This window comes from Babylonia areolata, chromosome 8 (assembly GCF_041734735.1).
Source record: "Babylonia areolata isolate BAREFJ2019XMU chromosome 8, ASM4173473v1, whole genome shotgun sequence".
Lineage (NCBI taxonomy): Eukaryota > Metazoa > Mollusca > Gastropoda > Neogastropoda > Buccinidae > Babylonia > Babylonia areolata.
In genome coordinates this window covers 44,898,123-44,913,122 of record NC_134883.1, presented here as the reverse complement: position 1 = coordinate 44,913,122, position 15,000 = coordinate 44,898,123, and the positions used below count along the sequence as shown (strand labels likewise).

The 15,000-nt window shown below is 44.1% G+C and overlaps 1 protein-coding gene across 1 annotated transcript in view; it reads right to left on the bottom strand.

Annotated features, from left to right (window-relative positions):
• LOC143284855 (uncharacterized) overlaps positions 1–15,000 on the bottom strand; it is a 170,226-nt gene that overhangs the window by 129,469 nt on the left and 25,757 nt on the right. The window contains exon 2 of the mRNA XM_076591958.1: positions 5,617–7,255. Coding sequence (XP_076448073.1) covers positions 5,617–5,932 — 316 coding nt within the window. The 5' untranslated portion in view covers positions 5,933–7,255. The remainder of the gene's footprint in view (positions 1–5,616; positions 7,256–15,000) is intronic.

Sequence of the window (15,000 nt, the reverse complement as noted above, 5' to 3'; positions counted from 1 at the left end):
TAATACACATCATGAAACATACTGTATTCAAATGACATGTATACACCTAAATAATATATGATATACGCTCAATAATATCTCTTACATGCTTAGTTAATAGCGCTCAGTTTAGTTATACACATTGTCCGTATGTAAGTCGTTATTGGATGCACTAAGACATAAGAATAGATCGGAGCTTAAATGATCTATACAGATAACCTGATAGGTTTTGAATAGTTTGTTCATGCGCTGATGCCATAAGTAAGTAACGACAGTCTAAACTGACTTGGACACAGAGAGAGAGAGAGAGAGAGAGAGAGACGTGGGAAAACACGCACTCACAGAGACAGGTGAGAGAGAGTCAGACAGGTAGACAGGCAGAATTACAGAAAGATTCACAACACACACACACACACACACACACACACACAGAGAAGCAGAGAAAACGAAACAATATTTTTACAGTCGTAGTGAAGAGAGTGTGGAGAGAGAGAAAGTGTGAGAGAGTGACAGATGCAGACAGAGGCACAGACAGAGAGAGAGGAATCTTAAAGACATCAATCATCTTATATTACGAACTTGCAAAGTGCTTCTTAGGAAAGTAAGATTATCCACCTGTCTGCATAATTCATGTCTTCAAAGTAAACGATGCTGATATTAGAATTCCAACAATTTAGTGTAATGCTCTCTCTCTCTGTCTCTCTGTCTGTCTGTCTCTGTCTCTCTTCTCTCTCTAGCTCTGTCTGCCGTCTCTCGTTACGTGTGTGCGTGTGTGTATGTTTTTGTATTTCATGTGTGTGTGCGTGTTGTGCGTGCGTGCGCAGGAGCGTGTATGCGTGGGAACATATTTGTGCGTGTGTTTTTTTTTGGTTTTTTGTGTGTGTGCTGGTGTAGGTGTTCGTGTGTGTGTGTGTGTGTGTGTGTGTGTGTGTCACTGTGTGTGTGTGTGTGTGTGTGTGTGTGTGTGTGTGTGTGTGTAGGTATGTGTATGTATATAATGTGTGTGTGAGTGTGAGCGTGTGTGCCAGTGGGTACATGTGCGTGTTTGTGTGTGTGTGTGTGTGTGTATGTGTGTGTGTGTGTGTGTGTGTGTGTGTGTGTGTGTGTGTGTGTGTGTGTGTGTGTGTGTGTCTGTGTGTGTCTGTATATGTGTCTGTGTCTGTGTTTCTGTGTGTATCTGCGAGTGTGTGTGTGTTGAACTAAAGATAAAATCCTGAAGATAAAAGCTTACTTTAAAAAAGCCGAGCAGACACTTCTTATCTAGATACATGGGACAAAAACGAGAAGAAGAAGAAGAAGAAGAAGAAGAAGAAGAAGAAGAAGAAGAAGAAGAAGTAGATATTGAAGACGAACAAATAACAAAAAAAAAAAAAAAAAAAAAAAAAAAAAAAAAGATGGAAGAGCGTCTGGAGATGAGAAGCCGTAGACTACAAATTAAAAAAAGAAAAGGAAAGAGAGAGAGAGAGCAAGAAATGAATGAAGAAAGGAAGGAAAGAAGAAGGGTGGAAGAATAAGTTTGGACGGTACTGACAAGATCGTGTTGTAGTAAATTTGTACAGTGAGATACATAAGTGTTTAGAACACAGTATGGTTAACCCTTTCACCGCCAAGCTCGCATTTATGCACAGGCGTGGTAGAGGACCCATGTCACTGAAAGGTGACCATTCATTGGTCTGTTATCCATGAACCTACTGCTCTTAATGTTCGGTGTAGGATAGGCCATATTTTCTATACATCGCATGGGGAATCTCCAGCTGTTCTTAGCCACTGTCTTTTCTGTGTTTATACCACAAGGGAATCTTGTACTCTAAATTGACTGGCGGTGACGGGCGAAATAGCCGAGTGGTTAAAGCGTTGGACTGTCAATCTGAGGGTCCCGGGTTCGAATCACGGTGACGGCGCCTGGTGGGTAAAGGATGGAGATTTTTACGATTTCCCAGGTCAACATATGTGCAGACCTGCTAGTGCCTGAACCCCCTTCGTGTGTATATGCAAGCAGATCAAATATGCACGTTAAAGATCCTGTAATCCATGTCAGCGTTCGGTGGGTTATGGAAACAAGAACATAACCAGCATGCACACCCCCGAAAACAGAATATGGCTGCCTACATGGCGGGGTAAAAACGGTCATATACGTAAAAGCCCACTCGTGTGCATACGAGTGAACGCAGAAGAAGAAGAAGAAGACCGGCGGTGAAAGGGTTAATAAAAGTGGACATGCCCCAGTCTGTCACCCCAACATGAAAAACAAAACAAAACAAAACAAACCCAAACATGTTAGCAAGGTAAACAGGCCAATGAAGAAATGAATAAACAAATAATTTTCAACTGAGTCTTCGTCTTTATTCATCCATTCATCCTGAATGGAAGGCGTCCTCAAAGCTAGGTGCTCTTACACACACACACACACACACACACACACACACACACGCACACGCACACGCACACGCACACATACACACAAACCACACATTCACACGCACATGCACCCCCACCCCTACACCTTCCCTACTACCTTACACTCTGATAGCCCCCATACCAACACTAAGGAGTGATGCCCCCCCCCCCCCCGCCCCCACACCCCACCCGCTAGCTTACCCCCTAACCCCCATCCCCACCCTCCCAAAACAAGAGAGAGAGATAAATAAAAAGAAAAAAAAGAAAAAAGAAAACGAAAATACAAACAGATGTCAGACTAAACAGTTCAGAAACATACAGCTGTGTGCCGCGTTTCATATTAGCAGCATCATGGAAAGGGAACATTCAAAACAACACTAAAAAAAACAAACATGGCTTTAAAACACTGAGAGTGGGTTAGGGTCGGGGCTACGTGCTCTTAAACACACACACACACACACACACACACACACACACGAATATTCCCTAAACCCCACCCCTCCCCTACAACCTCAAATTCTTGCTTGCTCCCATACCAACACCAGACAGTGATGCCCCCAGTAAAAAAAAATAAAAAAAAATCAAAGTTCAGATACACACAGCTGTATGCCGCGTTTTAGCAGCATCATGGAAGGGAACATTCAAAACAACATTAAACAAACATATCTTAAAACACTGAGAGAGGGTGTTGGGGTCGTTGGGGTCGGAGTGGGGAGTAGAGAAGGAAGGAAAGGGTTGGTGCTGCAGATAACCTTCAAACCAACTTGTTGACAAACAAAACTAGCAGCGTTTTTCAGGGTCGATTCAGGATGCGTCTGGAACAAGATGGTCATTCCGTGCCGACGATCTATAAAAGATTTTAATTTTTTTTTTTCAAATTGATGATAGACCGTAAGTTACCTAGAAGGGGGGAGGGGGGGGGGGGAATTGCAGGACGGAAAGAGACACGACAAAACGAGACAAAGACATGCACAGGAAAGATAGATAAACAGATAGATAGAGGGAGAAAGACAGAGAGACAGAGACAGACAAGAAGCAGATGGAGAGACTCACAGAAAAAAGAGACAGAGAGACAGAGAGAGAGATAGAGACACAGAGAGAGAGACAGAGACAGAGAGCCGGAGACAAAGACAGACAGACAGGCTGACAGAGACAGATAGAGAGACACACAGAGACAAATACAGAGAGCAAGAAACAGAGTGAAAGGGGAAGTGACAGAGAGAGAGAGAGAGAGAGACAGACAGACAGACAGACAGACAGACAGACAGGCAGAGACAGAGGCAGGGGAATACAGAGAACGACAGAGAGACAGAAACAGAGAGAGACAGAGACAGAGACAGTGCGTAGAAGAACAACAACCGGAAAGAAAACAAAACAGGTACGAAAAAGAACCCCACCCCCACACCCGCCCCCCAAACACCCCTACCCCCCCACGCCCCTCCTCGACTCGAATTTATGAGAAAAGAGATGGGGTTTTTCCCCTGTTGATATGACCCTATATTTATTTCCCTATTGACAAACGAACGCAGTTTGTCTCCTTTTCTCTTCCTTATTATTTTTTTTTTTTTACTGCGCTTATCTGGTCTAGATAAACAGTCACGCAAAACAGACAGACGACTAAGTCAGACAGACAGACAGACAGACAGACAGACAAACCATTTCAAGAATACAGATAGACAGACTGACCAGACCAATAGACAGACAGAGAAGCCAAACAGACCAGACTGATAGACAGATGGAAAGACCAGATGACAGACAGACATACCCACTGACAGACAGACAGACAGACAAGAAGCAGATGGAGAGACTCACAGAAAAAAAGAGACAGAAAGACAGAGAGAGAGAGATAGAAACAGAGACACAGAGAGAGAGAGACAGAGACAGAGAGCAGGAGACAAAGACAGACAGACAGGCTGACAGAGACAGATAGAGAGACACACAGAGACAAATACAGAGAGCAAGAAACAGAGTGAAAGGGGAAGTGACACAGAGAGAGAGAGAGAGAGAGAGAGAGAGAGAGAGAGAGAGAGAGACAGACAGACAGACAGACAGACAGACAGACAGACAGAGAGGCAGAGACAGAGGCAGGGGAATACAGAGAACGACAGAGAGACAGAAACAGAGAGAGACAGAGACAGTGCGTAGAAGAACAACAACCGGAAAGAAAACAAAACAGGTACGAAAAAGAACCCCACCCCCACCCCCGCCCCCCAAACACCCCTACCCCCCACCCTCCACCCCCTCCTCGAATTTATGAGAAAAGAGATGGATATTTTTCCCCTGTTAATATGACCCTATATTTATTTCCCTATTGACAAACGAACGCAGTTTGTCTCCTTTTCTTTTCCTTATTATTATTTTTTTTTACTGCGCTTATCTGGTCTAGATAAACAGTCACGCAAAACAGACAGACAGACGACTAAGTCAGACAGACAGACAGACAGACAAACCATTTCAAGAATGCAAATAGACAGACTGACCAGACCAATAGACAGACAGAGAAGCCAAATAGACCAGACTGATAGACAGATGGAAAGACCAGATGACAGACAGACAGACCCACTGACAGACAGACAGACAGACAGATAGACAAACCATTTCAAGAATACAGATAGACAAACAGACTGACCAGACTAATAGACAGACAGAGAAGCCAAATAGACCAGACTGATAGACAGATGGAAAGACCAGATGACAGACAGACAGACCCACTGACAGACAGACAGACAGACAGACAGACAAACCATTTCAAGAATACAGATAGACAAACAGACTGACCAGACTAATAGACAGACGGAGAAGCCAAACAAACAGACCAGACTGACAGACAGATGGACAGACCAGATGACAGACAGACCCACTGACAGAGAGACACACGGACCAAACAGACAGAAATACAGCCAGACAAACCACACAGACAGACAGACAGACAGACAGACAGACCAGGCATACATACATACATACATTTGAACAAACTAACAGAAAAACAGACAACCCAACCACACAGACAGACCATACATATATACATACATACAGACCATACACACATATATACATACAGACCATACACACATATATACATACAGACCATACATACATACATACAGACCATACACACAGGCAGAAAAAGATGAGACAGAAACATAGACAGACCGAACAGACACTGAGACAGACAGACAGACAGACCAAAGAAACAAACATACAGAGAGCTCTCTCTCTCTCTCTCATAGTTATAATTACCGCCATGTTGTCGTCGTTGCTCGCTCGATCCCTTCGTCGCTTTCTTCGCACTGGGTGACGACGATGACGTCAAGGCGTCCTTCGTGACGTCATCGTTCCGTGACGTCAGGGGCGCCTTCTCGGGCAGAGGCGGTGCTTCCTCTGTCAAGCCACTCTCTCCGTACACAGGAGGCTTGGGAGGAGGAGGAGGAGGAGGAGGAAGAGGAGGAGGATGTTTGGATTTCTCTGACAGCGATCCAGGGAGGTTCAGTCCGGAGGCTTTCAGGTCGTCATAGGAGGAGGAGTGGGAAGAAGTGCAGGAAAAGGTGTTGCCCATGGCTATAACGTCACCGATGAACACACACACACACTAACACACTAACACACATACACACTTCTCCTTTCCAGAAAAAAAACTTTGATTTTCATGTTACAACAAATCCATGACGAAGCCCTCCAACCCCCACCTTTTTTCGATGAATGCAGAGCGACGACATTCGTATAACAAGAAAAAAAAAATCAAGCCTGAATTTCTTCGACGTGTCTGATACTTAAACGATTCCACAACCTTACACACAAAAGCCTTTTGACTCAATCACATGATTGCCTTGGCCCTTTAATCATCACGTGTCCAGGTTGTTTTGTTGACATGGGAACGAATGATCGCTTTTGTCAGCTCCGCGTTGGTCTAGTTCCGGAAGGCTGGTAGGTAGCGTGCTTATCTCCGTGTGTGTGTGTGTGTGTGTGTGTGTGTGTAGCCTTTTTCATGGTACTTCAGAGCTCTCTAGGCAGCTTCCAGTCCCCCTCCTGCAGTCCCTAAGTCCTGTGGTCATAGATTCTGGACCTGTCCCCTGGGTGACAGACAGAGACAGACAGAGAGAGGGAGGGAGGGAGGGAGGGGGGAGTTGAAGATTTCCGGTCAGAAATACCAGCCGGTCATCAACAGGCGAGGGGATTTGTACAGCACTTGGGAGATCCACTTCACCTGGGGAATCCCCACATCCCCCTCCACCAAACAGGACTGGCTGGATGGAGCAAGAGCTTTTCATGGAAACACCAGCATAGATGTGTTTGTGTAGAAACGAATAAATCAATACTGGTCAATGAGGAGGAGAGGAAAAAAAGAAAGAAAAAAAGGCCTATGCTATTCGATCTATCGAACAGTGAAGGATAGAGAACTGTGTATATATTGTCAACGCTGGTTTCAGTTTCAGTTTCATGAAGGCGTCAAAGCGTGCGGACTGATCCATATACGCTACACCACATCTGCTGAAGAAAAAAAGAAAAGAAAGAAAAAAAAACCCGATAAAACAAAGTATTGGAAAAAAAAAAAAGCAAGACGCTTGGAAACAAAATAACACTACGATTAAAACACATCACAAAAACACCGTGGAAACACCAGAAAACCATACAGCGGCGCTACGAGAATCCGTCTGCCACGCCCAGGAAGCAGAGTGAATATTACCTGGCGAAGTCTTGTGTGGGATAGACTCATTTTACAGGAATACGTAACGGATGAAAGTTCCTGGAACTGACAGCCGGAGGGCGGGTTCTGTGACGTTCATTCCGACTATTTCTGTCACCTCCTTTTGACGTCAAGATGGCCGCCCCATGACGTCATCTCATCCCTTGAGGTCGTCGGAATGGATGCTGTGTGATTCTGCAATGTATAGAACAGAACGTTTTACTCTCTTTGTGTAAGGCCCACCCATCCACATACACACACACACACACACACACACACACACACACACACACACACACACACCTTTTCACTCACACACACACACACACACACACACAACAACAACAACAACAACAACAACAACAACAACATCATCATCAACAACAACAAAAAAACACACACAAAAACAAAACAAAACAAACAAAAAACAAAAAACAAAACAACAACCAACAACCCCATTTGCTTTCTCTACCATAATACATACATGGACAATGATCGCTTTTCATCCACATCTCCCACCCCTTCTAACCGATAATACTCAGATGTATTCATGAATACTTTTACAAAATGTCTTCAATCACCGATATGTGTGACGGGACATTAAACAAAAATTCCTTCCTTCCTTCCATACATGGACAATGTGCTCACTCCTTGTTCTTTTTGCTCCCTGTGCAACAATGTCGTCCGTTCACGTTCATGACTGTTTTGAAACAGTTATTTTCCTTTCATTTTCCTTTCATTTCATCCCGCTTCTAAACATGATCATTGTTGTTGTTGTTGTTGCGTGCGTTTATGTAAGTTTGTGCCTGCCTATGTGTGCGTATGTGTTAGGGTAGCTGTTAGATACACATGTAGTTAAAATGTATATATGCAGTGTGTGTGCGTGTGTGTGTGTGTGTGTGTGTATGTGTGTGTGCGTGTGCGTGTGCGTGTGTGTGTGTGTGTGGTGTGTGTATGTAACATAGATGTAATATTTTATGTTAACAAAGCGTTTTTGTAAAGCACCTAGAGCAGATTTCTGGATAGCGTGCTATATAACTATCCATTATTATTATTATTGTCATCATTATCATTATTACTCTTGCTGTTGTTATCATTACTGTTTAAAGATCATCATCATCATCATTATCATCATATTCTTCTTCTTCCTCTTCACATTATCTGCTTGCATTTACACAACAGTTTGTATTACCACTTCTAATTTAGTTTCATTGCTTTTCATTTTCATGTTACTCCTGTTTTACACGTGTAATGCCTTGAACTTTATCCATCGGAAACAGCATAAAAACAGTGTTCTGAAGCAACTGCCACTGTATCCCCCCACCCCCTTCTCTCTCTCTCTCTCTCTCGTTTCAAACAGATATTATTTCACTTCATTTCTCTCCAGCTCTAGTTATTTCACTGCGGGTCGACTCGACCTTTCTCAAACAGAAGAGGGTTAAGTGGAACACCCTTGCGAAATCCCAAAAGTGCAAAGCTCTCAAAACTTTAGCGACGCTTTTTTTTTTGAAAGCGACAACATTACGCTCCGACCCTGTGGGGGGTATCACTTTATTCAGCGAGGTGGACTGCGTGGATAGGTTTGTTAAAACATCGCCCTAATCAATGGAAACCCAAACACGCCAAAATAAACAAACGCGTTTGCATGATCAAAACAAAAGTAGCCAAAGAAAGCGAGAACATGTGCGTCCGTTTATTTTTATTTATTTTTTTTTTTAATTTTATTTTATTTTTAAAATCATACTAACGTGTGGCTTGATGTGTTATGGGAATGGACATGAACACACACCATAACTGGTTTGAAATAACGACCTAAAAAAAAAAAATGTTAAAAAAACGCACTGTGCGGCCAAGGCAGGTGTTGCTGACAGGCCCTGTATTGTATGATTTATGTGAACATTAGATGAGAGTGGAAAAAAATCAGGTGTCTGTATGGAGAGAGAGAGAGAGAGAGAGAGAGAGAGAGAGAGAGAGAGAGAGAACTGAATAGCAATTCCTTTTAGTGACGGAAGTGGAATAAGCAAACGCGAACTTGGAAGACCCTGCAAGCGCTTCAAGGACACCTTGAAGACAAACCTCAAAGCTTCCCGCTTCCTGGGAAACCGATGCCCTTGACCGCTCTCGCTGGAGGATGCTGTGCTCTAGTGGCATAAAGACGTTTGAAAACAAGAGAACGCTGGCCATTAAGGAGAAGCGGGAGCGAAGGAAGCAGGGCTCAACTTCTGGAGACGTTTTCCCTTGCAACACCTGTGGGAAGTGCTGCGCATCCCAGAATCGGCCTCTTCTCCCATATGAGGACACACACCGACAGATAAGCCTGCCTGCCTACTCATCCGTCGGTCCGACGGGAGACTCCATCATCGGAATAAGAAAATACACTCATGGCAAAGAAAACAAAACGAAAAAGAACAAAAATTAACATGATAGCAAAACTTGAAAAGACGAATCAGAGAGAGAGAGAGAGAGATAACGATAACGATAACGATAACAATCTTTTATTCAGATAAAGGCCAAAGCACTTACTGAAGTGGGGGTCACACTATAAGAAGATAAAGAAAAGAACATGACACAAAAAATCGACATAAAAAGTCAACCAAAAATAGCAAAATACAATTCTACAACATTCACGAACTAACAGTTCGTAGTCTCTTCAGTGCTTCATATTGTGTAAATCGCCAAGTTATGTAGAGGAAACTCACGATTTGTGTTTGCACATTTCTGTCATTGCTGCTGTGCACACATGTCAAATGATCGGATAAAAAGGAAAAGCCCGGCACTTCCTTTTTTTATATTATTTTTTTTGGAAGGAAGTGTCTGGGTTTGTTCCAGTGTACCTTTTATTTAATAAATGTGTGCTTGCTGAATCGGTAGCATAAGCAGCATTTACTTGAAGCTGTGTAGCTTGTGAATGGAGAGAGAGAGAGTTACCACTCTTTACTATTTGTTGACACAATAACACCCACCTAATAACAGCCCAACGCTGCGCGGCGCTGCAGGGATTTCAACACTACCACAAAACCATGCACTCACTCCTTGCCTCCTCGATCCAGTTACCTCTCTCCATACGAACGGCGAAAGAGACGACGTTAACAGCGTTTCACCCCAATTACCATCATCAAAATATTGCAGTCGGAAGGCTCTTATACTGAAGAGGTAAATGTTGACAAAGAATACCACAATTCTGATGACGGAAGCTAAAGGTTGGGTCATTCAGACACCCACTGGACATCCGAGGGGTCTGTGTAGAGGAGAAGAGAGGACTGGCCGTACTGAGTGGGTTAACGACTGAAGGATCCGGTGATAAGAAATGAGGTCAAGGTGGCACACTTTCCCGACGACGACGTACTGCAAACAGCAAAACAGTCATTCTATCCACTAACACTTGCCTGTGAGATAGCGGAGAAGTGACTGCACACTATCACTTGCCTTACTGTTATGTGAGTGGAGTGAGAGAGCGTGCGCGGTGTGGCTGCCAGGGCATTACCGGTTAATTAGAGAGGTGACACAAGCAAGGCGTAAGCCAGCGCTGAGAGAGTTAATTAATTGGCGATTCGGTGTCGTTCACATGTCCTTGTCCACGACAATGACGATAATTACTGTTTGTGATGGTTTCTATCGGGGTATTCATTCAAATTCGGCGTAGGTTGGGCTACTATGACTCTCAGACTAAATTCCGTATCGGCGACACAGAGCAGTGACAGCTAGACAACAGAACATCTGCTGCAGCCCTGCCCGCTCCACCAAGCGCTCCGAGAGAAAACCTGACCCGACCCAGTTCAAGCGGCTCGGAAGCTGTACGGAGGACTGAAGGACCTGTGATGTACTGACGTCTTCGTCGAGGAGACTGGGGGTGGGGTGGGGGGGGGGGGAATCCATCTGATAAATGACGAACGAGACAACAACAACTCTAAGACTAGGAGGCAAAATTGCACTGGCTCAATTGTTTATTGTTTACAAGCTAATTCAACTGAACGTATGTTTCTAAAAACAAAATATAAATAAAACGTATTCACAAGGAAGAATTTGGAAATGTGTCAACTCAGAAGAGATACACCTTGTGGAGAAAAATCATAATTCACTCATTTCAGTGTAAAGAAACAAATGATTAAACGCGTCTACAAACATTGAGAAAAAAGACTCTTGAGATAGTTACTGAAAGAGAAGAAGAAGAAGAAGAAGCAGGAGGAGGAAGAGGAAGAGTGGGAGGAGGATTACATTAAAAAAAAAAAAGAAAAAAAAAAGAGGAAATAAATAGAACACTGATCTCGTCACTTACAAATGACCAACAACATGGAATACAGAAAAAAAGGGAACTAATTCCTCGCATACAATACTTGTTTATTGTGCCTACGCTCACACAGATTTATGATTTAGTATATTTCAATGTACATAGTTATATTGTTTATATATTTCATATATCACTTTGATATTTCATACATACCTAACTTAGGCTCTGAAGGCCCTAACGTGAAGGATCTTGGCGAAGATCAGGCATAGTCCTCCCCCTCCCCCGTCCACCCCCCCCCCCCCCCCCACCCACACACACACGCTCTATCCCACTATTCTTTTCTTTAAGCAAGTAGGATGTAGCGTATATGGATCAGTCCACACGCTTTGACGCCTCCTTGAACAACTGGAACTAACCAACAGTGCATACAGTTGACAGCTAATCCCTCGCATGCGCTCACGCAGTCATGCTACTTTCATGGGGAGCATGTACTCAACACTCGGCTTATATCACAGATTGGCTCTTAGTGCTGCAGCCTTGTGGGCTAGCTGGCCTTTGGGAACAATCCCAACGCCGACTGTCCTAAAACCCTCTTGGCCGAAAGAGTGGGGATGTAACTTGGGCAAGACACTCTCCACTATAATCAAATTCTAGCCCAAATAGTCGGAACAGCAGTTGCCTCCTCTGCTGTTCTGATGGTCATAGTCGGACACGACTGACTCTCATATGTACTCATAAGGACTGTCCATTGTGCACAAATGCAGAAGAAAACGAATTACATTTCATATTTTGTTGTCCAAAGTTATGTGAACTAAGATATAATTTCATACCCCAGAAATATTACTCTCAGCCTTCTATGTTTAAACTAGTTTTGCTTATGACGTCACGTCGTGAAGAAGAAGTCAGACAGTTTGCAACTTATCTACACAAAGCATTCAAAATCCGGTCATTTAGTTGTTCCTGATTATCAGTCTAGGTATTGTTTTGTTTTATTGTATCATATACTGTATGTCATAATGTTTTCGAAATAAGTTTACACACCACCCCTTCATAAGGGGCTAAGGCCTTTTTTGAATAAACCATCCGAATCCGAATCCGAATCATAAGGACTGTCAAGGCACGTTGGGTTACGATGCTGGTCAGGCATCTGGCCAACAGCAGAGGTGGTGTAGCGTATATGGATTTGTCCGAACGCTGTGACGCCTCCTTGAGAAACTGAGACTGAAACTGATCTCATGGGGTGTTCCCACCCCCCCGCCCCCCGTCCCCCTACCTCCGTCTCCTACCCACCCCCACCAACAGGGGATACAGAATGAATCAAACGGGCCGCAATAGCCAAGTGGTTAACTCTCTCCATACGAACGGCGAAAGAGACGACGTTAACAGCGTTTCACCCCAATTACCATCATCAAAATATTGCAAGCGGAAGGCTCTTATACTGAAGACGTGAGTGTTGACAAAGAATACCACAATTCTGACGACGGAAGCTAAAGGTTGGGTCATTCAGACACCCACTGGACATCCGAGGGGTCTGTGTAGAGGAGAAGAGAGGACTGGCCGTACTGAGTGAGTTAAAGCGTTGTACTTTCAATCTGAGGGTCCCGGGGTTCCAGTCTGGTGGGGTAAAGGATGGAGATTTTTTCCGCGGATCTCCCAGGTCAACATAATTATTTGCAGACCTGCTAGTGCCTGAACCCCCTTTCATGTGTACACGCAAGCAGAAGATCAAATACGCGCGTTAAAGATCCTGTAATCCATGTCAGCGTTCGGTGAGTTATGGAAACAAGAACATATCCAGCATACACCCCCCCGAAAGCGGAGTATGGCTGTCTCTATATGGCGGGGTAAAAACGTAAAAAGCCCTCTTCTGTACATACGAGTGAACGTTGGAGTTGCAGCCCACGAACGAAGAAGAAGAAGGAGGAGAAGAAGAAGAAGAATGAATCATAGTTACTTTCTGCAATGGTGTATCGCACGTCTTCGGATCTGTCAGCGGTGGAGTAAGTGTTTTGTTTGCAGCGCAGTTCAATTACCGGCCACTTCTCGTTTTCAGTTCCCGCCATGCAGTCGAGCAAAACACACTTTGTAACGATTGATTCTGCTAGCAGACAGCGTCATTTTTTTTTTTTTTTTCATCCGGGCTCTGTCCCTGTTATCGACCTCGTTATCAGAACGCTGATTTAGCCCTGTGCAGAAATGGTTTTTGTATTGTGTTGTATTGTATTGTATTGTATTTCTTTTGTTGTTGTTGTTGTTGTTAACCGATTTCTCTGGGTGACATGTAGTCTGCTCCCTCCTGACACAGTGTTTCGCCATAGTCATAGTGTAGTGCCTGCATCCATATAAAACTTACACACACACACACACACACACACACACACACACACACACACACACACACACACACACATGTAAATGTATACCTGTATATCTATATCTGTCTATAGACCACTGTCTAAAAATACATGGATAACGCATGCCTTCTTTGAGCTCTTTTGCTAACTGAAGCCAGCGGAAGTGTTCAATCAGCCATTTTGCTTCTCGTATCAGTATAGCGCGAAGCGGTGACTTCATATGTGTAGCCGAGCGCTCAAGCTTTCACTTGCTGCGCTGCGTTAGTTAACTCTCTCCATACGAACGGCGAAAGAGACGACGTTAACAGCGTTTCATCCCAATTACCATCATCAAAATATTGCAAGCGGAAGGCTCTTATACTGAAGACGTGAATGTTGACAAAGAATACCACAATTCTGACGACGGAAGCTAAAGGTTGGGTCATTCAGACACCCACTGGACATCCGAGGGGTCTGTGTGGAGGAGAAGAGAGGACCGGCTGTACTGTGTTAAGCTGACATTCCTGTGTGTATCTTCACTGCAAGTTTGGGCCACGTGTCACTGCACGGTTTTCCTGTAATAACTTTGGTAGATAAAACCATTGGCAGATTTTAATCAAGACACAATATTTGGCATGTCGTGGGGGGCAAGCAAAACACGATTTTATCCAAGATACACGGTTACAGATCAGAAACTGCCACCAGTTAGCAGACGACTTGTCAACGGACTGACGGCCGGATACGAGAAACAATATGGCGTCTAGTTGGCTTCAGCTTTCCTGGCCAGTGAGCTGTCCATGTATTTTTTAGACAGTGACCTCCCACCCGGATAGACAGTCATGAAGTGATGGCCTAGAAGTAACGTGTCCGCCTAGGAAGCGAGAGAATCTGAGCACAATGGTTCGAATCACGGCACAGTCGCCAGTATTTTCTCCCCCTCCACTAAGACCTAGAGTGTTGGTCTGGACGCTAGTCATTCGGATGAGAGGGTAAACCCAGGTCCCGTGTGCAAGCATGCACTTAGCGCACGTAAAAGAACCCACGGCAACAAAAAGGGTTGTCCCTGGCAAAATTATGTAGAAAAAAAATCCATTTCGATAAGAAAAACAAAACACTGCAGGCAGGAAAAAATACAAAAAAAAAAGAAAAAAAAAGGGTGGCGCTCTTAGTGTAGCGAAGCGCTCTTCCCGAAGAGAGCAGCCCCAGTTCACACAGAGAGATCCGTTGTGACAAAAAAGAAAAAAAAAAAAAAGAGTAATACAATACAATAATACAATCAAGGACCCACCCCCTCCGGGCCCCACCCAACCCCACACCCGCCCCCCTCGACTGAACAACGCAACCTCTACCAAACTACTAAGATCCGAACCCTGAACAAC